The sequence below is a fragment of the Corvus hawaiiensis genome, chromosome 3, assembly GCF_020740725.1.
Source record: "Corvus hawaiiensis isolate bCorHaw1 chromosome 3, bCorHaw1.pri.cur, whole genome shotgun sequence".
Taxonomy (NCBI): domain Eukaryota; kingdom Metazoa; phylum Chordata; class Aves; order Passeriformes; family Corvidae; genus Corvus; species Corvus hawaiiensis.
In genome coordinates this window covers 1285301-1307448 of record NC_063215.1, presented here as the reverse complement: position 1 = coordinate 1307448, position 22148 = coordinate 1285301, and the positions used below count along the sequence as shown (strand labels likewise).

At 57.2% G+C, this 22148-nt stretch overlaps 1 protein-coding gene across 1 annotated transcript in view; it reads left to right on the top strand.

The window, feature by feature from the left end:
* The first annotated feature begins 3232 nt into the window (after positions 1-3232).
* Positions 3233-22148, top strand: part of ESCO2 (establishment of sister chromatid cohesion N-acetyltransferase 2) — a 29887-nt gene continuing 10971 nt past the window's right edge. The window contains exons 1-9 of the mRNA XM_048298299.1: positions 3233-3266; positions 6751-6810; positions 7512-8763; positions 9961-10039; positions 10250-10301; positions 11247-11355; positions 13693-13824; positions 14486-14575; positions 15999-16145. Coding sequence (XP_048154256.1) covers positions 3247-3266; positions 6751-6810; positions 7512-8763; positions 9961-10039; positions 10250-10301; positions 11247-11355; positions 13693-13824; positions 14486-14575; positions 15999-16145 — 1941 coding nt within the window. The 5' untranslated portion in view covers positions 3233-3246. The remainder of the gene's footprint in view (positions 3267-6750; positions 6811-7511; positions 8764-9960; positions 10040-10249; positions 10302-11246; positions 11356-13692; positions 13825-14485; positions 14576-15998; positions 16146-22148) is intronic.

Here is a 22148-nt window from a genome sequence, read left to right as displayed (position 1 = left end):
CGTCCCGGGATTCCCTTGGAAAACGCAAGGAAAGGAGGGAATTCCCAGATTTTCGGGGGCCATTCCCGGGTTTTTCTGCTCCCGGTTATTCCCGTCCGAAATCCCGGGAAATCCCTGAGCTCGTTCCCTATGGAAAAGCTCCTTGGGAAAGGTTCCCGGTGGGAAACTGGGAATGCTCCCAGCGCTGGGGAAATCCCGGGAATTCGGGATATTCCAGAGGATCCGGGGAATCCTTGGAGCCGCTTCCCGAGGCCGGAGGGGCTCCGGGAGAGCGGGAATTTGGGATAAAGGGATGGGAAACAGGGAATGGCTTCAGTGGGAAAGGGGAGCTCGGGCTGGGATTTGGGAAGGGATTCCCGGCTGCGCTGGAATTCCCGGATCCAAGGAAAGTTTGGAGCAGCCCGGGATCACCGTGGGGTCGGGATGGGATGGGATTGAAGGTCCCGTCCCACCCAATCCAGGCTGGAATTCCGGGATCCCAGGATCCCAGGATCCCCCCGCTCTCCTGCTGTGCAGCTTCTCCTCTCCCCGCTCCATCCCAAATCCCACCGCAATTCCCGGCATCCCAAAATCCTCAGTCCCGATCCCTCCTGAGACATCTCCGGCCGACGTTCCCGGGAATCCCAGGGCTCTCCTGAATCCAGGGATTTGGGGCTGGCCGGGATCCCCGGCCCTGGGATGGGATCCCGGGATCGGAGCAGGATCGAGGTTTGGGTGGATTTGGGGATTCCCTGGAATTCAGGAACCTCCGGATTTCCTTGTCCTGCTGATTGTAGTCGGGCAAATCCCGGATTTTAGGGCTTGGGAAAAGGAGGGGCCTTTCCTGCAGGAGCTCAGGGATGGAATTATCCCGGGAATTCTCCCCTCGGAGCCGCTTCCCGAGGCTGGAGGGGATCCGGGATTTGGGATAAAGGGATGGGAAACAGGGAATGGCTTCCCAGTGGGAAAGGGGAGCTCGGGCTGGGATCTTGGGAAGGAATTCCCGGCCGGGCTGGAATTCCCAGGGAATGGCCGGATCCCTGGCAGTGCCCAAGGAAAGGCTGGAGCAGCCTGGGATCATCGGGGGAGGTGCCGGCCTTGGAATGGGATGGGATTGAAGCTGCGTGGATCCCAGCCAAAGCATTCCGGGATTGTGGGATGCAGGAGGCTCCGAATCCATGGCCAGGGCTTTTTCTGGAAGTCGGGGATGGGAAAGGGAAGGGAGAGCCTTCCTGGAGTGCCGAGATTCCCAGGGAAGGGCCTGGAGGCCGGAATTCCTTCCCGCAGAGGAGTCGGGCTGGGGCTGGATCCAATGGCAGGCTGGGAGAGGCGGGAATGGAGGGATTTCCCTGGGAAAGGGGAGCTCGGGCTGGGATCTTGGGAAGGGATTCCCGGCTGGGCTGGAATTCCCAGGGAATGCCCGGGAGTGTCCAGGGAAAGGTCGGACACCGGGAAGCGTTCCCGGGCTGCAGCTGCCCGAATTCCAAGTCCCTTCCCACAGGAGCCATTCCCACATCCACAAATTCCTCCCGTCGCTGTTCCCGCGCCGCCCTCACCGTTGGAGGTGAAGTAGAACACCATAGTGCTGCTGGGGGTCGGCGCGATCCCGATCCCGTTCCCGATCCCGGGAATCCCGATCCCGATCCCGATCCCGCTCCGGGCCCGTCCCGGGGCTCCTCCGCCTCCTCCTCAGGGAAGGCCCGGCCGGAGCGGGCACTGCGCACGCGCGGAGGGAGGTGCCTCATGACGTCACGGCCCGAGCGGGGAGCTGGGCATGCGCAGAACTGCAGGGAGGCTGCGGGTGGATGAACTGCGCGTGCGCGGGGCGGCCATGATGGCGTACGGAAATGGAACTGCGTATGTGTAGGAGGCCATGACACCTTACGGCAAATGGAGCTGCGCATGCGCGGGGCAGCCATGACACCGTACGGCAAAGGGAGCTGCGCATGCGCGGGACGGCCATGATAGCGTACGGCAAAGGGCGCTGCGCATACAAGGGGCGGCCATGACACCGTACGGCAAAGTGAGCTGCGCATGCGCAGTGCGCTGGCGATGTCTCCTGCTTTTTCCCTTTTTTTTCCTTTTCTTTTCTTTTTTCTCCTCCCCTTCTGCCTGTACTGCCTCCCCTTTTCCCCTTTCATTTTCCCTTCCCTCTCCCCCTTTCCTTTCCCCTTTTCCCCGCCCTTTCCCCCCTTTTCTCTCCCCTATTTCCGTCCTCTCTTTCCCCTTTATTCCTCTCTCCTCTTTCCCCCCTCCATTTCCCCCTCTTTCCTCCCCTTTCTCTCCTCTCATTTCCTTTTCTCTTTCCCCCTTTTCCCCTTCTCCCTTTCCCTTCCCCACTTTTCCCTCTTTTTATCCCAAAACTCCAGGAAAAGCAGCACCTGGGCACCGATTCCGGGGGATTCCTCAGGGAATGGAGGCGTCGGGAACCGCAAAACTTCCCAACCTTTTCCTTCCCTCCGCCCAGGGCTTTGCTCGCCTTTCCCAAGGGGGGAAGGGAGTTGGGATTTCTTTTCCAAACACTCCGAGCTGAACATCCGCGGCTTGGCAGAGAAGTGCCCATTAGCGCCAATTAGCGCCAATTAGCGCCAATTAGACAAGAGCCGCCGCTCTCCCCTTTCTTTCCCGTCTTCTTTCCCCTTTCCTTCCCCTTCTTCTTCCCTTCCCCTTTCTCTTTTCCCTTCCCTCTCCCCCTTTTTGTCCCTTTCCCACTTTTATTTTCTTCCTTTCTCCTCCTTTTTCCGTTTTTTCTCCCTTTCCTTGGCTGCCCCCGGATCCCTGGAAGTGCCCAAGGCCGGGTTGCACACCGGGGCTTGGAGCACCCTGGGATAATGGAAAGAGTCCCTACCCACGGCAGCTCCCTGATGCCCTAATTAACCTCCAAATCCTTAATTAGCGCCTCGTTAACCTCCCAGTCCCTCCCGCCCCCTTAACTCCCACTTTCCCCCCTCACAATCTCCCGCGCCCGGCTCGCCCCGCGCTCGGACTACAACTCCCATCATCCCCCGCGCGCCAAAAAAGAGCGGAACACCCCCCCCCCCCGCTCTGTTCTCGCAAAGCACACCGGGAGTCGTAGTCTCACCGCGCGCCCGCGCTTGGGAGCCGCGCTCTCTGATTGGCTGCAGAGGCGGAGGGGCGGGTCCAACGCGGCGCCGCGCGCCGCTCGACCAATGGCTGTCTGGGCCCCGTTGATTGACGCGGCGCTCAGCCAATGGGAGCGGAGCGCGGGCGGTTCGAAGGCGCGCGGCGGGAAGGCGGGCGGCGGCCATGGCGGAGGCGGCGCTGAGGTGAGGGAGCGGCGCCGCGGCTCTGAGGGGGCTCGGGGGGCTCCGGGCGGGGATTTGGGGCGGGGTGAGGGGGAACGAGACCCCCGGCAGCTGTAGGGGGGTGGGGGGCCGCGCGGTGGGGCGGGGACGGGGCTTTGGGGGTCGGTTCGGTGAGGCCCTGAGGGGGGTGTGAGGGGGAGACTCCCCACAAAGGTTTGGGAACCCCACAGGATTCCCTCCCTGAGGGATTTGGGACACAGAGACCCCCTCAGAGGTTTGGGAACCCCACAGAATTCCCTCAGAGGACACGGGGATCCCCCCAAAAACATCTCCAAGGGCTCGAGGACCCCAAAAACACCCCAAAAAGACCCCAAAGGGTTCAAGGACCCCCCAAAAAAGACCCCAAAGGGTTTGGGACCCCCCCAAAAAAGACCCCAAAAGTTCGGGGACCCCCCCAAAAAGACCCCAAATGTTCGGGGACCCCCCCAAAAAGACCCCAAAGGGTTTTGGGACCCCCCCAAAAAGACCCCAAATGTTCAGGGACCCCCCAAAAAGACCCCAAAGGGTTTTGGGACCCCCCAAAAAGACCCCAAAGGGTTTGGGACCCCCTAAAAAGACCCCAAAGGTTCAGGGACCCCCCCAAAAAGACCCCAAAGGTTTTGGGACCCCCCCAAAAAGACCCCAAAGATTCAGGGACCCCCCAAAAAGACCCCAAAGGTTCAGGGACCCCCCAAAAAGACCCCAAAGGGTTTGGGACCCCCAAAAAAGACCCCAAAGGGTTCAGGGACCCCCCAAAATGGCCCCAAAGGTTTTGGGACCTCCCAAAAAGACCCCAAAGGGTTCAGGGACCCCCTAAAAAGACCCCAAATGTTCAGGGACCCCCCCAAAAAGACCCCAAAGGTTTTGGGACCCCCTAAAAAGACCCCAAAAGTTCGGGGATCCCCCCAAAAAGACCCCAAAGGTTCAGGGACCCCCCCAAAAAGACCCCAAAGGGTTCAGGGACCCCCCAAAAAGACCCTGAAGGATTCAGGGACCCCCCAAAAAGACCCCAAAGGGTTTTGGGCCCCCCCAAAAAGACCCCAAAGGGTTCAGGGATCCCCCAAAAAACCCCAACAGTTCGGGGACCCCCCAAAAAGACCCCAAAGGTTCAGGGACCCCCCCAAAAAGACCCCAAAGGTTTTGGGACCCCCCAAAAAGACCCCAAATGTTCAGGGACCCCCCAAAAAGGCCCCAAAGGGTTTTGGGACCCCCCAAAAAGACCCCAAAGGGTTCAGGGATCCCCCAAAAAACCCCAACAGTTCGGGGACCCCCCAAAAAGACCCCAAAGGCTTTCAGACCCCCCAAAAAGACCCCAAAGGGTTTGGGACCCCCCAAAAAGACCCCAAAGGTTCAGGGACCCCCCCAAAAAGACCCCAAAGGGTTTTGGGACCCCCCAAAAAGACCCCAAAGGTTCAGGGACCCCCCAAAAAGACCCCAAAGGGTTTTGGGACCCCCCAAAAAGACCCCAAAGGTTCAGGGACCCCCCAAAAAGACCCCAAAGGGTTTGGGACCCCCAAAAAAGACCCCAAAGGGTTCAGGGACCCCCCAAAATGGCCCCAAAGGTTCAGGGACCCCCCAAAAAGACCCCAAAGGGTTCAGGGACCCCCTAAAAAGACCCCAAATGTTCAGGGACCCCCCAGAAAGACCCCAAAGGTTTTGGGACCCCCTAAAAAGACCCCAAAAGTTCGGGGATCCCCCCAAAAAGACCCCAAAGGTTCAGGGACCCCCCCAAAAAGACCCCAAAGGGTTCAGGGACCCCCCAAAAAGACCCTGAAGGATTCAGGGACCCCCCAAAAAGACCCCAAAGGGTTTTGGGCCCCCCCAAAAAGACCCCGAAGGGTTCAGGGATCCCCCAAAAAACCCCAAAAGTTCGGGGACCCCCCCAAAAAGACCTCAAAGGGTTTTGGGACCCCCAAAAGGACCCCAAAGGGTTCAAGAGACCCCCCAAAAAAGACCCCAAAGGTTCAGGGACCCCCAGGACCCCCCCCCCCCCCCCAAAGGGTTTTGGGACCTCCTGGCCCCCCCCCGAGCGCATCCGATGGAACTGCCCGGGGCGGTGCTGAGTCAACGACTGCGATTGATTAATTAGTGGTAATTAAACACACGGGGTTTAATTGATGGTTAATCAATCACCGATTGATTAATTAGCGATGCCGAACCTAATGATACCGGCTGTTGTCGATTAATTAACGGTGTTGTTGATTAATTGACTCGCGGCATTGAATGTAATGACCCAAAGCGCTCTCAATTAATTATCTAGCAATGTTTAATTAATTAATTAATAGCATTGAGGTTAATTGCCAACTACTTCTGGTTGATTAATGATAATGAGTTTAATGGGCCCAGCTATTGGTGGTTGATTAATGGATAGGATTAAGTCTAATTATCAAAGTACTCCTGATTAATTAATCCCATTAAGTGTGGGGATGATGGGATGGGATGGGATTTCTGGGAATTCCGGGGATTTTCTGGGATTAAAAGACCAGAAAATGGGATTTTGGGGAATGTAAAAGGTTAAAAGCTGGGAATTGTGGGATGGGAGTTCTGGGATGGGATGGGAGTTCTGGGATGGGATGGGAATAGGAATTCTGGGATGGGAGTTCTGGGATTGGATGGGAATTCTGGGATGGGAATTTTGGGATTGGATGGGAATTCTGGGATGGGATGGGAATAGGAATTCTGGGATGGGAGTTCTGGGATTGGATGGGAATTCTGGGATGGGAGTTCTGGGATTGGATGGGAATTCTGGGATGGGATGGGAATTGTGGGATGGGAGTTCTGGGATGGGATGGGATGGAAAAGGCAAGAAAAAAAAAAGGGATTTCTGTGATTTAAAGGCACAAAAAACCGGGAATTGTGGGATGGGAATGGGAATTGTGGGGTGGGATGGGATTGAGTGGGAACTCCTGGGGTTTCTGGGATTTAAAAGGCCGGGAAATGGGATTCCTGGGATTGAATGGGGATTCCTGGAATTTCTGGGATTCAAAAAGCTGGGAAATGGGATTTCTGGGATGGAGTGGGATTGCTGGGAAATAACGGCGTTCCTGGCATGTAAAAGGTTGAAAACCTGGGATTTCTGGGCTAAAATGAAGGGATTTCTGGGAATTCAGAGGCCAAAACCTGGGATTTCTGGGATGGAATGGGATTGCTGGGATCAAACAGGCAAAAACCCCCTGGGATGGAATGGAATTCCTGGGAATTCCTGGCATTTCTGGTATTAAAAAGGCCGGAAAATGGGATTTTCGGGATTTAAAAGGCTAAACCTGGGATTTCTGGGATGGAATGGGATTGCTGGGAATTCAAAGGCCAAACCCTGGGGTTCAGGCCTGGCAGCTCCCTGCCGGCCGTTCCCGGCATTCCCGAGGCTTCCTCGCCCTTCTCTTCCCGATTTCCTCCCTTTCCTTGTGGAATTTGGGGTTTCCCCCTGGAATTCCATCCCCAACCTCTGGGAAATGTGGAATTGCAGCAGCTCCGGAGGGGCCGCGGCCGAGGGAACCCCCCGGAAACGGAGCCGGGATCCCGATGGGTGAGTCCGGGCTATTCCCAGGAATCGCGGCCGGATCGTCTCGGAATCCCGATCCCAAATCCATCCCTGGACGCTCCCAGGGATCCAGGGGCAGCCGGGCATTCCCTGGGAATTCCAGCGCAGCCGGGAATCCCTTCCCAAGATCCCAGCCCGAGCTCCCCTTTCCCAGGGAAATCCCTCCATTCCCGCCTCTCCCAGCCTGCCATTGGATCCAGCCCCAGCCCGACTCCTCTGCGGGAAGGAATTCCGGCCTCCAGGCCCTTCCCTGGGAATCTCGGCACTCCAGGAAGGCTCTCCCTTCCCTTTCCCATCCCCGACTTCCAGAAAAACCCCTGGCCATGGATTCGGAGCCTCCTGCATCCCACAATCCCGGAATGCTTTGGCTGGGATCCCCGCAGCTTCAATCCCATCCCATTCCAAGGCCGGCACCTGCCCCGATGATCCCAGGCTGCTCCAGCCTTTCCTTGGGCACTGCCAGGGATCCGGCCATTCCCTGGGAATTCCAGCCCAGCCGGGAATTCCTTCCCAAGATCCCAGCCCGAGCTCCCCTTTCCCACTGGGAAGCCATTCCCTGCCTCCTGCCCCTCCAGCCTTTATCCCAAATCCCAGCTCTCCTGGAGCCCCTTTAAGCTCGGGAAGCGGCTCCGAGGATCTGCTGCCTCATTCCCAGATCCAATCCCTCATTCCCTCTTTTTCCGCAGCTCCGGCTCCGAATTCCAGACCCCGGTGACCAAGCGGCTCCGAGCCTTTCCCGGGATTCTGTCGCCATCCCGGCAGCAGCCGCCGCTCTCTTCCCGGCCCCAGTGGGATCGCAGCGGGAATCGCTCCGGCCCGGGAGCCGAGGAGGGCGAGGCCGTTCCCGGGAAAGCGGCGCATCCCAGGAGATTGGACATCCCGGCCCTTCCCGGGAATTCCCAGCCGCAATCCCAGAATTCCCAGCCGCATTCCCACGTCCCTGTGGCAGCTTTTTATGGGAAAAGGACCTACCTGGATCCTCTGGAGAGGAAACGGCTCCGGGAGCTGCTGGGAGCGGGCGGCGGCAGCGGGGCCGGGAATATCCCGGGAAAACCCGGCGGGAATCCCAGCGGGAATGGCAGGAATCCCAGCAGGAATCCCAGTGGGAACAGCAGGAATCTCGGCAGGAATAGCAGAAATCCCAGCAGCAATCCCAGCAGGAATAGCAGGAATCCCGGCAGGAATCCCGGCCGGAATCCCGGCGGGCAGCGCGGCTCCAAAGGCGCAGCCGACGCCGGGCGCGTTCCCAAGGCGAAGGCCGGCGTTCCGGAGGGGACGGGCGGCGGGAAGGGCCGGAATTCCGAGCGGCCACAGGCGGCGCCGCGGGTGCTGCTGGGCCGGGGGGCGCGGCCGGCGCTGAGGCTCCCGCTGGGATCGGCCTTCTTCAGCTCCGGGAGCCGATCCCGATCCCGGAAAAAGCCCGGAGAGGCCCGAGCCGCGCCGGGAAAGGCTCAGCCGGGAGAATCCGCCCCCCGGGAAAAGGCGCAGGAGAGGCGGGAACCGGGAAGGATTGCGGAGGCTCGGGAAGAGGAGAAGGAAAACTGGGAGAGCAACGTGGGAGAGGCTGCACGGGGCGGGAATGGCGCCGGGAATGGCAACGGGAATGGTGCTGGGAATGGCACCGGGAATAGCGGGAATGGCACCGGGAACGGCACTGGGAATAGTGGGAACGGCACCGGGAACAGCAGGAACGGCGCTGGGAATTGTGGAAATGGTGCTGGGAAGAGTGGGAACGGCACCGGGAACAGCACCGGGAATTGCGGGAACGGCACCGGGAGTGGGAACGGCACCGGGAACAGCACCAAGAACGGCACCGGGAATTGCGGGAACGGCACCGGGAGTGGGAACGGCACCGGGAACAGCACCAAGAACGGCACCGGGAATTGCGGGAACGGCACCGGGAATTGCGAGGCCGGAGCGGCCGGAGGCAGGAATGGGGTGAGAAATCCTGGGAGAATCCAGGGAAATCCAGGGGAGGATCTGGGGGGGATCCAGGAGGGAATCCAGAGGAATCCAGGGGGGATCCAGGGGGTCCAGGAGGAATCCAGAGGGAAATCCAGGGGGGGATCAGGAGGGATCCAGGAGGGGAATCCAGGGGGGCTCCAAGAGGAATCCAGGAGGGATCCAGGAGGGATCCAGGGGTGTTCCCGAATCCCGGCCGTGGGAAGGGCTCGGGGCGATTCCTCGTCGGGAGCGCTGGGAGGGAATTTACCTCGGAATTCCAGGGGGGGGTTCCTGGAGGAATCCTTGAGAATTCCAGTGGGGTTCCTTTGGGATTCCTTTGGGAATTCCCGTGTGATTCCCGCACTTCCCAAGGCTCTCCGTGCCCCGAGCGATTCCCTGGCTTCCGGCTGAAGGGAGAATTCCCGCGGGATTTTTTTCCAAGGAAAACCACCCGAGCTTCCTCCCGGCTCCTGGTTTTCCCTGGGAAGAGCTGGAACGGGAATTCTGACTCCTCTTTTCCCTCTTCTTTTCCAAGTTGGGATCAAGGGAAGGAATTCCCGCTGGCTTTTGTGGGATCCGGCATTCCCGGAATTCTCCAAGCTGCTGGGAAATGGGATTTTCCCGGAATTCTGCCCTTTCCTGGGTCCCGTTCCGGGTTTTCCCAAGGGCTGGGAAGCTCGGGATCGGATGGAGCAAAAGAATTCCCAAATTTCCAATACTTTGGGATTTCCCTGGGGAATTGTGCTGGGAATTCCTTCCCGCCCCCCCCATTCATTCCCAGCGGGAGCCGTTCCCGGTGTCCCGGCCCTCCCAAGCTTTCCCTGGATCCTTTCCCGGGAACGTTCCCGGATTGGATCCAGCCCCATCCCGACTCCTCTGCGGGAAGGAATTCCGGCCTCCAGGCCCTTCCCTGGGAATCTCGGCACTCCAGGAAGGCTCTCCCTTCCCTTTCCCATCCCCGACTTCCAGAAAAACCCCTGGCCATGGATTCGGAGCCTCCTGGATCCCACAATCCCGGAATGCTTTGGCTGGGATCCACGCAGCTTCAATCCCATCCCCATTCCAAGGCCGGCGCTTCCCGGGCTGGAGCAGCCCCTGGAAAACCCCTGGAAAACCCCCGGGAGCCCCCCAGTCCCGCCCTGGGTCCCACAGAATTCCAAGTTTTCCCTGAAATCCTCTCTCCGTCTGCAGGAATCCCCTGGAGTTCCCGCCTCTCCCAGCGCGGATTCCCGGGATTCCCTCGGCGTTCCCAGCGGGAAGAAGGCCCCGGGTGAGTCGGGAAAACCCCGGGAATCTCCTCCTTTCCCTGCTCTTCCCGGAATTTCCGGGCCTGGGAAGTTTTTTGGGAAGAGGAGAGATCCCGGCCCCGACGCTGGGAGCGACGGAGATCCGCGGGAAGCGGAATTCCCTGGATTTGGGGTTGGGGTTCCGCCTTCCCGGATTGCCGCGCTAACGCTCGGAATTCCCGGGCGTTTTCCAGGTTCTCCGGGCCCGGCCGAGCTCTATCCCATCTTCCTTCCCGGCAGGAGGAGGTCAGAGCCCCTTCCCGCCCTCCCGGAGCCCATTCCTGATCCCATTCCTGCCTTTCCCTGATCCCGTTCCCGATCCCATTCCCGCCTTTCCCTGATCCCATTCCTGATCCCATTCCCACTTTTCCCAGATCCTATTCCTGATCCCCTTCCCGCCTTTTCCGGAGCCCCTTCCCACCTTTCCCAGATCCCGTGCCCGGTCCCATTCCCAGAGCCCCTTCCCAATCCCCTTCCCGCCTTCCTAGATCCCATTCCTGATCCCATTCCCACTTTTCCTGGATCCCATTCCTGATCCCATTCCCGCCTTCCTGGAGCCCGTTCCCGATCCCATTCCCGATCCCCTTCCCGATCCCCTTCCCGCCTTTCCCAGATCCCATTCCCGATCCCATTCCCAGATCCCATTCCCAATCCCACCTTCCCAGATCCCATTCCCGATCCCGTTCCCACCTTTCCCAGATCCCGTTCCCGATCCCATTCCCGCTTTTCCAGAGGGGCCCAGGGAGCTGCTGATCCCGGGAATCCAGGATGGGAATGTCCCAGGGAATCCTGGGATGCTTCGGGCGGGGCCGGAGCCCCGATCCCATTCCCAGGGCCGGGAATTCCCCATCCCGGATTTCTCCTCGCTCTGCCCATCCCTGCCCCCGGCTGCTGCTCCCTTCGCTGCTGGAATTCCCAGATCCCGGAATTCCGACAGCTCCGGAAGCAGCAGATGGCTCCGATCCCTTCCGATCCCATCCCCTCGAGGCTTTTCCTGGAGTTTTCCCTCGGGATTTCCCGGGAATTCTCTGTCCTGGGAACGCGCTGAACTCCTGCCTGCATTCCCGGCTTTTCCCTGGGGTTTTCCCTGTTCTTCCTACTTTTTCCTGAATTTTCCCTGCTTTTTTCCCCGGATTTTCTCACTTTTTCCCGGCTTTTCCCGGCTTTTCCCGCCGTTCCCGTGTTTCCCAGGCCTCTGGAGGAGCTCCCGGCTCCGTTTGGGATCGGCCCCTCCTGTGGAAAAGGCGCTGCCAGGAAATCCCGGGAAGTGCCGGAGCTGCCCCGGGATCAGCTGATCATTGTGAGCTTCCCGCCGGGAATTCGGGATGGGGGAAATCCGGGAATCCCCTGGGATAACCCTGGGACAATCCAAGGGATTGCTGGGAGAGGATGGGGAGAGCGGGAATTCTGGGGGTGGGAATTGGGAATTCTGGGAATCGGGAATTCTGGGAACTGGGAATTGGGAATTCTGGGGGCGGGCAGCGGGAATTCCCGGCAGGATCCCACCCCTGTTTCCCAGCCCCTTTCATTTTCCCGGGAATGCCGATTCCGGGCCCATCCCATTCCTGCTTTTCCAGGAATTCCCGGCGGTGCCGGGAGCTCCTTCCCAGCCCCGTTCCCGAGGGATCATTCCCGGGGTCATCCCTGGGGTCATCCCTGGAATTTTGGGATCATCCCTGGGGTCGTTCCCGGCCGATCCCAGACCTCGGATCCGACGGGAGGGAGAAAGTCCCAAAATCCCTTCCCACACTCCCATCCCTAAATCCCTAAATCCCTTCCCCGAGCGCCACATTCCAAGCCCTGAATTCCTGGAATGCGGAGCCATTCCCGGCGCTCCAAGCCCTTCCCGAAATTCCCGCCTCGTTCCCATCCTGGAATCCATTCCTGATTCCATTCCCGCTCCTGGGTCCGTTCCCATCCCATTCCCGGTTCCATTCCCGGTTCCATTCACGGTTCCATTCCTGGTCCCATTCCTGATTCCGTTCCCCCTCCATTCCCATTCCATTCCCAGTCCTGGGTCTGTTCCCGTCCCATTCCCGGTTCCATCCCCATCCATTCCCGATTCCATTCCCGTCCCATTCCCGCTTCTGTTCCCGATTCCGTTCCTGATTCCATTCCTGGTCCTGGGTCCATTCCCATCTCTGATTCCATTCCCGGTCCCATTCCCGGTTCCATTCCTGATTCCCAGTTCCATTCCCGATTCCATGCCCGTCCCATTCCCATTCCATTCCCAGTCCCGTTCCCAGTTCCATTCCTGTTCCATTCCCAGTTCCATTCCCAGTCCAGGGTCTGTTCCCGGTTCCGTTCCTGTTCCGTTCCCGTCCCATTCCAGGTTCCATCCCCTCCATTCCCGTTCCATTCCCAGTCCTGGGTCCGTTCCCGTCCCATTCCCGGTTCCATCCCCGTCCATTCCCGATTCCATTCCCAATCCTGTTCCCGCTTCTGTTCCCGATTCCATTCCCGATTCCATTCCTGGTTCTGTTCCCAATTCCATTCCTGGTCCCATTCCTGATTCCATTCCCCCTCCATTCCCGTTCCATTCCCACTCCTGGGTCTGTTCCCGTCCCATTCCCGCTTCTGTTCCCGATTCCGTTCCTGATTCCATTCCTGGTCCTGGGTCCCATTCCCATTCCTGGTTCCATTCCCAGTCCCATTCCCAGTTCCTTTCCCGGTCCTGGGTCCGTTCCCGTCCCATTCCCAGTTCCATTCCTGGTTCCATTCCCAGTCCCATTCCCAGTTCCATTCCCAGTTCCATTCCCAGTTCCATTCCTGGTCCCATTCCCGATTCCATCCCCGGTTCCATTCCCGAGCCGTTCCCGGTTCCGTTCTCTTTCCATTCCTGTTCCATTCCCAGTTCCGTTCCCAGTTCAGGGTCTGTTCCCGGTTCTGTTCCGTTCCCATCCCATTCCCGATTCCATTCCCGTCCCATTGCCGCTTCTGTTCCCGATTCCGTTCCTGATTCCATTCCTAGTCCTGGGTCCAGCCCTGTCCATTCCTGATTCCATTCCCAATTCTATGCCTGTCCCATTCCCGATTCCGTTCTCATTCCCGGTTCCATTCCTGCTTCCATTCCCAACTCCGTTCCTGGTTCCATTCCCAATTCCATTCCTGTCCCATTCCCATCCCATTCCCAATTCCATTCCTGTCCCATTCCCATCCCATTCCCAATTCCATTCCTGTCCCATTCCCATCCCATTCCCAATTCCATTCCTGTCCCATTCCCGGCTCCGTTCCTGATTCCATTCCTGGTTCCATTCCCGGTCCTGGGTCTGTTCCCATTCCCAGTCCCGTTCCCAGTCCTGGTTCCATTCCCAGTTCCATTCCTGAGCCGTTCCCAGTTCCGTTCCCATCCATTCCTGTTCCATTCCCATCCCATTCCCAGTCCCATTCCTGGTTCCCGTTTCCGAGCCGTTCCCAGTCCCATTCCCATCCCATTCCTGGTCCCATTCCCGATTCCATTCCCAGTCCTGGGTCTGTTCCGATTCCGTCCCAGTTCCGTTCCCAATTCCATTCCCGATTCCATTCCCGGTCCTGGGTCCATTCCTGGTCCTGGTTCCATCCTCAGTCCCCGTTCCCAGTCCCCGTTCCCAGTCCCCGTTCCCAGTCCCCGTTCCCATTGCCGTTCCCGTTCCCGCAGGACGCGGGCCAGCGGCGCCTGGGGGCGGAGCAGTGCGGATCCTGCGGGATGCTCTACGCTCCCGGAATTCCCGAGGATCGGCTCCAGCACCTCCGGCACCACCGGAGGCTCCACGAGGCGCTGCGCTATCCGGTGAGCCGGGAACGCCGGGAATGAGGGCCGGGAACGCCGGGAATGAGGGGAGGGAATGAGGGGTGGGAATGAGGGGTGGGAATGCTGGGAATGTTGGGAATGAGGGGTGGGAATGAGGGGTGGGAATGGCAGGAATGAGGGGTGGGAATGAGGGGTGGGAATGAGGGGTGGGAATGGCGGGTGGGAATGGCAGGAATGAGGGGCAGGAATGGCGGGAATGAGGGGTGGGAATGAGGGGTGGGAATGCTGGGAATGTTGGGAATGAGGGGTGGGAATGAGGGACCGGGATTCCTTCCTGGGATTCCTTCCTGGGATTCCCCCCTGGAATTCCGTCCCCCCGCCCCCACCATTCCCTCAGCCGTGGAATTCCCATTCCCGGCGGCATTGGGATCCCTCCGGATGCGGGGCCGGGAATGCTCCGAGTCCCCGAGCTCCCGGCGCTTTTCCCGGTGGGAATCTCCGGAATTCCCCATCCCGGCAGGGATTTGGTATCCGACGGGAAGCGGCCTGGGATCGATCCCGCTGCCCGGATCCGCGTTCCCGCATTCCCACGTTCCCACATTTCCCATTCCCACATTCCCCATTCCCACATTCCCATTCCCGCATTCCCACATTCCCCCATTCCCCCATTCCCACATTGATTCCCGGATGTTCCCGGCAGGGCTGGAAGCAGGAGCGCGTGGTGGCGGAATTCTGGGATGGGAAAATCGTGCTCATCCTTCCCGGCGATCCCAAATACGCCGTGAGGAAGGTACCGGGAATTCCCGCGGGATCGGGATGGGATCCCAGCCCCGCTGCCCTCGGCCCCTCCCACCTTCCTCCATCCCCCTTCCCGCTGGCATTCCCGCCCTTTGCCGGGCCCTGCTCCCGCCATTCCCGCTTATTCCCGGTTATTCCCGCCATTCCCGCTTATTCCCGGTTATTCCCGGCCATCCCGGTTTCCCTCCGCTCCCGTTTCACCACCAATCCCCTTTCCCACGAATCCCATCATTCCCACGACTCCCATCATTGCCTTCATTCCTATTCCCTCCATTCCCATTCCCACCATTCCCATTTTCCCTCCATTCCTGGTTTTTCCACCATTCCAATTCCCGCTTTTCCCTCTGTTCTTGCTTTTCCCTCCATTCCCATTCCCATTCCCCCCATTCCCATTCCCTCCATTTCCCCTGTTCCCATTCCCAATTTTTCCCCCCATTCCCATTCCCATTTCCCCCCGTTCCCATTCCCGTTTTCCCATTCCCAGTTCCCATTCCTGTTCCCATTCCCACCTTTTCCCATTCCCTCCATTTCCATTCTTATTTTCCCTCCATTCCCATTCCCATTTTCCCATCCCCATTCCTATTCCCTTTCCCATTCCCGTTCCTTCCATTCCCATTTTCCCATTCCCATTTTTCCATTCCAGTTCCCATTCCCGTTCCCATTCCCATTCCTGTTTTCCCGTCCCCATTCCCATCCCTATCCCCATTCCCGTTCCCATCCCCACTCCCATTCCCATTTTCCCATTCCCATTCCCATTCCCGATTTCCCGTTCCCATTTTCCCCATTCCCATTCCCGTTCCCATTTTCCCCATTCCCGTTCCCGATTTCCTATTCCCATTCCCGTTCCCATTTTCCCCATTCCCATTCCCGATTTCCTGTTCCCGTTCCCGATTTCCCGTTCCCATTTTCCCCATTCCCGTTCCCGATTTCCTGTTCCCATTCCCATTCCCGATTTCCCATTCCCATTCCCGATTTCCCGTTCCCATCCCCATTCCAGATTTCCCATTCCCGTTCCCGATTTCCCATTCCCATTTTCCCCATTCCCGTTCCCGATTTCCTGTTCCCATCCCCATTCCCGATTTCCCATTCCCGATTTCCCATTCCCATTCCCGATTTCCCGTTCCCATTCCCGTTCCCATTCCCGATTTCCTGTTCCCGATTTCCCATTCCCATTCCCGATTTCCCATTCCCATTCCCGTTCCCATTCCCATTCCCGATTTCCCATTCCCGATTTCCCGTTCCCATTTTCCCCATTCCCATTCCCGTTCCCGATTTCCCGTTCCCATTCCCATTCCTGTTTTCCCATTCCCATGTCCCCATCCCCATTCCCGTTCCCATTCCCGTTCCCGATTTCCCATTCCCGATTTCCCATTCCCATTCCCGATTTCCCGTTCCCGATTTCCCGTTCCGCGCAGGCCGAGCAGCTCCGGGAGTTGGTGGATTCCGAGCTGGGCTTCCAGGCGGGAGCGGCTGCGGAGCGGGGCCGGAGCCTCTGGAGCTTCCTCTTCGTGTCCCCGGGGGGCGGCGTCGAGGGGGTGCTGCTGGCCCAGCCCCTCACCCAGGTACCTCATTAACGCTAATTAGTGCTCATTAACGCTCATTAACCCAGTGCTGCCCTGCAGGGGGTGCTGCTGGCCCAGCCCCTCACCCAGGTACCTCATTAACGCTAATTAGTGCTCATTAACGCTCATTAACCCAGTGCTGCCCTGCAGGGGGTGCTGCTGGCCCAGCCCCTCACCCAGGTACCTCATTAACGCTAATTAGTGCTCATTAACGCTCATTAACCCAGTGCTGCCCTGCAGGGGGTGCTGCTGGCCCAGCCCCTCACCCAGGTACCTCATTAACGCTAATTAGTGCTCATTAGCGCTCATTAACCCAGTGCTGCCCTGCAGGGGGTGCTGCTGGCCCAGCCCCTCACCCAGGTACCTCATTAACGCTAATTAGTGCTCATTAGCGCTCATGAACCCAGTGCTGCCCTGCAGGGGGTGCTGCTGGCCCAGCCCCTCACACAGGTACCTCATTAACGCTAATTAGTGCTCATTAGCGCTCATTAACCCAGTGCTGCCCTGCAGGGGGTGCTGCTGGCCCAGCCCCTCACCCAGGTACCTCATTAACGCTAATTAGTGCTCATTAACGCTCATGAACCCAGTGCTGCCCTGCAGGGGGTGCTGCTGGCCCAGCCCCTCACACAGGTACCTCATTAACGCTAATTAGTGCTCATTAGCGCTCATTAACCCAGTGCTGCCCTGCAGGGGGTGCTGCTGGCCCAGCCCCTCACCCAGGTACCTCATTAACGCTAATTAGTGCTCATTAACGCTCATTAACCCAGTGCTGCCCTGCAGGGGGTGCTGCTGGCCCAGCCCCTCACACAGGTACCTCATTAACGCTAATTAGTGCTAATTAACGCTCATTAACCCAGTGCTGCCCTGCAGGGGGTGCTGCTGGCCCAGCCCCTCACCCAGGTACCTCATTAGTGCTAATTAGTGCTCATTAGCGCTCATGAACCCAGTGCTGCCCTGCAGGGGGTGCTGCTGGCCCAGCCCCTCACCCAGGTACCTCATTAACGCTAATTAGTGCTCATTAGCGCTCATGAACCCAGTGCTGCCCTGCAAGGGGTGCTGCTGGCCCAGCCCCTCACCCAGGTACCTCATTAACGCTAATTAGTGCTAATTAACGCTCATTAACCCAGTGCTGCCCTGCAGGGGGTGCTGCTGGCCCAGCCCCTCACCCAGGTACCTCATTAGTGCTAATTAGTGCTCATTAGCGCTCATGAACCCAGTGCTGCCCTGCAGGGGGTGCTGCTGGCCCAGCCCCTCACACAGGTACCTCATTAACGCTAATTAGTGCTAATTAACGCTCATTAACCCAGTGCTGCCCTGCAGGGGGTGCTGCTGGCCCAGCCCCTCACACAGGTACCTCATTAACGCTAATTAGTGCTCATTAGCGCTCATTAACCCAGTGCTGCCCTGCAGGGGGTGCTGCTGGCCCAGCCCCTCACCCAGGTACCTCATTAGTGCTAATTAGTGCTAATTAGCGCTCATTAACCCAGTGCTGGGCCAGCGTTAGCGATTAATTAGTGATTGCTGGGTGAGTGGCTGATTGGTGATGGGTTAGTGGCTAATTAGCCCCTGATTAGTGGTTAATTGGTGGTTAGTGTTTGATTAGTGGTTAGTCTTTGATTCGTGGTTAATTGGTGATTAGTAGCTGATTGGTGATGGATTCATGGCTAATTAGCCACTGATTAGTGGTTATTTGGTGATTAGTGGCTGATTGGTGATTGGGTAGTGGCTGATTAATGCTGAGCTCTTGGTTAATTAGTGACTAATGGCTCATTAATGATGGTTAATGACTGGGCGGTGATTACTCAGTGATTCATGGCTGATTAATGATTGATTAGTGATTAATTAATGGCCGCTGATGGATCAGCGATTGATCAGTGATTATTTAATGCGTGGTGGCTCATTAACGATCGATCAGTGATTAGTTAATGAGTGGTGGGTCGTTAACGATCGATCAGTGATTAGTTAATGAGTGGCGGGTCGTTAGCCATCGGTCAGTGATTGATCAATGATTGATCAGTGATTAGTTAGCGAGTGACAGGTAATTAACGATCGGTTGCTGATTGCTCAGTGATTAGTTAATGAGTGACAGCTCGTTAGCGATCGATCCATCGCTGATTGCTCAGTGATTAGTTAATGAGTGACAGCTCGTTAGCGATCGATCGGTGATCCATCGCTGATTGCTCAGGGATTAGTTAATGAGTGACAGCTCGTTAGCGATCGATCGGTGATCAGTCACTGATTGCTCAGTGATTAGTTAATGAGTGACAGCTCGTTAGCGATCGATCGGTGATCCATCGCTGATTGCTCAGTGATTAGTTAATGAGTGACAGCTCGTTAGCGATCGATCGGTGATCAGTCACTGATTGCTCAGTGATTAGTTAATGAGTGACAGCTCGTTAGCGATCGATCCATCACTGATTGCTCAGTGATTAGTTAATGAGTGACAGCTCGTTAGCGATCGATCCATCACTGATTGCTCAGTGATTAGTTAATGAGTGACAGCTCGTTAGCGGTCGATCGGTGATCCATCGCTGATTGCTCAGTGATTAGTTAATGAGTGACAGCTCGTTAGCGATCGATCCATCGCTGATTGCTCAATGATTAGTTAATGAGTGACAGCTCGTTAGCGATCGATCCATCCCTGATTGCTCAGTGATTAGTTAATGAGTGACAGCTCGTTAGCGATCGATCCCTCGCTGATTGCTCAGTGATTAGTTAATGAGTGACAGCTCGTTAGCGATCGATCGGTGATCCATCGCTGATTGCTCAGTGATTAGTTAATGAGTGACAGCTCGTTAGCGATCGATCGGTGATCCATCGCTGATTGCTCAGTGATTAGTTAATGAGTGACAGCTTGTTAGCGATCGATCGGTGATCAGTCACTGATTGCTCAGTGATTAGTTAATGAGTGACAGCTCGTTAGCGATCGATCCATCACTGATTGCTCAGTGATTAGTTAATGAGTGACAGCTCGTTAGCGATTGATCGGTGATCAGTCACTGATTGCTCAGTGATTAGTTAATGAGTGACAGCTCGTTAGCGATCGATCGGTGATCCATCGCTGATTGCTCAGTGATTAGTTAATGAGTGACAGCTCGTTAGCGATTGATCGGTGATCAGTCACTGATTGCTCAGTGATTAGTTAATGAGTGACAGCTCGTTAGCGATCGATCCATCACTGATTGCTCAGTGATTAGTTAATGAGTGACAGCTCGTTAGCGATCGATCGGTGATCAGTCACTGATTGCTCAGTGATTAGTTAATGAGTGACAGCTCGTTAGCGATCGATCGGTGATCCATCACTGATTGCTCAGTGATTAGTTAATGAGTGACAGCTCGTTAGCGATCAATCGGTGATCCATCACTGATTGCTCAGTGATTAGTTAATGAGTGACAGCTCGTTAGCGATCGATCCCTCGCTGATTGCTCAGTGATTAGTTAATGAGTGACAGCTCGTTAGCGATCGATCGGTGATCAGTCGCTGATTGCTCAGTGATTAGTTAATGAGTGACAGCTCGTTAGTGATCGATCGGTGATCCATCGCTGATTGCTCAGTGATTAGTTAATGAGTGACAGCTCGTTAGCGATCGATCGGTGATCAGTCACTGATTGCTCAGTGATTAGTTAATGAGTGACAGCTCGTTAGCGATCGATCCATCACTGATTGCTCAGTGATTAGTTAATGAGTGACAGCTCGTTAGCGATCGATCGGTGATCAGTCACTGATTGCTCAGTGATTAGTTAATGAGTGACAGCTCGTTAGCGATCGATCGGTGATCCATCGCTGATTGCTCAGTGATTAGTTAATGAGTGACAGCTCGTTAGCGATCGATCAGCAATCGGTCGCTGATTGCCGTTCCCAGTTCCCGTTCCCAGTTCCCGTTCCCAGTTCCCGTTCCCATTCCCAGTTCCTGTTCCCAGTTCCCCATTCCCAGTTCCCGTTCCCAGTTCCCGTTCCCAGTTCCCATTCCCAGTTCCTGTTCCCAGTTCCCGTTCCCAGTTCCTGTTCCCAGTTCCCCATTCCCAGTTCCCCATTCCCAGTTCCCGTTCCCAGTTCCCATTCCCAGTTCCCGTTCCCAGTTCCCGTTCCCATTCCCAGTTCCTGTTCCCAGTTCCCCATTCCCAGTTCCCGTTCCCAGTTCCCGTTCCCATTCCCAGTTCCCGTTCCCATTCCCAGTTCCCCATTCCCAGTTCCCGTTCCCAGTTCCCGTTCCCATTCCCAGTTCCTGTTCCCAGTTCCCGTTCCCAGTTCCCGTTCCCAGTTCCCCATTCCCAGTTCCCGTTCCCAGTTCCCGTTCCCATTCCCAGTTCCCGTTCCCAGTTCCCCATTCCCAGTTCCCGTTCCCAGTTCCCGTTCCCATTCCCAGTTCCCGTTCCCAGTTCCCATTCCCAGTTCCCGTTCCCAGTTCCCGTTCCCATTCCCAGTTCCTGTTCCCAGTTCCCATTCCCAGTTCCCGTTCCCAGTTCCCCATTCCCAGTTCCCGTTCCCAGTTCCCGTTCCCATTCCCAGTTCCCGTTCCCAGTTCCCCATTCCCAGTTCCCGTTCCCAGTTCCCGTTCCCATTCCCAGTTCCCGTTCCCAGTTCCCATTCCCAGTTCCCGTTCCCAGTTCCCGTTCCCATTCCCAGTTCCTGTTCCCAGTTCCCCATTCCCAGTTCCTGTTCTCAGTTCCCCATTCCCAGTTCCCATTCCCAGTTCCCGTTCCCATTCCCAGTTCCCGTTCCCAGTTCCCCATTCCCAGTTCCCATTCCCAGTTCCCGTTCCCATTCCCAGTTCCCATTCCCAGTTCCCGTTCCCAGTTCCTGTTCCCAGCTGCCGTTCCCAGTTCCCGTTCCCAGTTCCCCATTCCCAGTTCCCGTTCCCAGTTCCCGTTCCCATTCCCAGTTCCCGTTCCCAGTTCCCATTCCCAGTTCCCGTTCCCAGTTCCCGTTCCCATTCCCAGTTCCTGTTCCCAGTTCCCATTCCCAGTTCCCGTTCCCAGTTCCCGTTCCCATTCCCAGTTCCTGTTCCCAGTTCCCGTTCCCAGTTCCCGTTCCCAGTTCCCATTCCCAGTTCCCGTTCCCAGTTCCCGTTCCCAGCTGCCGTTCCCAGCTCCCGTTCCCAATTCCCGTTCCCAGTTCCCGTTCCCAGTTCCCCATTCCCAGTTCCCGTTCCCAGTTCCCGTTCCCATTCCCAGTTCCTGTTCCCAGTTCCCCATTCCCAGTTCCTGTTCTCAGTTCCCCATTCCCAGTTCCCATTCCCAGTTCCCGTTCCCATTCCCAGTTCCCGTTCCCAGTTCCCCATTCCCAGTTCCCATTCCCAGTTCCCGTTCCCATTCCCAGTTCCCATTCCCAGTTCCCGTTCCCAGTTCCCGTTCCCAGTTCCCATTCCCAGTTCCCGTTCCCAGTTCCTGTTCCCATTCCCAGCTCCTGTTCCCAGTTCCCATTCCCAGTTCCTGTTCCCAGTTCCCGTTCCCATTCCCAGTTCCTGTTCCCAGTTCCCGTTCCCATTCCCAGTTCCCGTTCCCAGTTCCCGTTCCCAGTTCCCATTCCCAGTTCCCGTTCCCAGTTCCCGTTCCCAGTTCCCCTTCCCAGTTCCCATTCCCAGTTCCCGTTCCCATTCCCAGTTCCTGTTCCCAGTTCCCGTTCCCAGTTCCCGTTCCCAGTTCCCGTTCCCAGTTCCTGTTCCCAGTTCCCGTTCCCGTTCCCAGTTCCCGTTCCCAGCTCCCGTTCCCAGCTCCCGTTCCCAGCTCCCGTTCCCAGTTCCCCATTCCCAGTTCCCATTCCCAGTTTCCGTTCCCATTCCCAGTTCTCGTTCCCAGTTCCCCATTCCCAGTTCCCATTCCCAGTTCTCGTTCCCAGTTCCCCATTCCCAGTTCCCATTCCCAGTTCTCGTTCCCAGTTCCCCATTCCCAGTTCCCATTCCCAGTTCCCGTTCCCAGTTCCCGTTCCCAGTTCCCGTTCCCAGTTCCCATTCCCAGTTCCCGTTCCCGTTCCCAGCTCCCGTTCCCAGTTCCCGTTCCCAG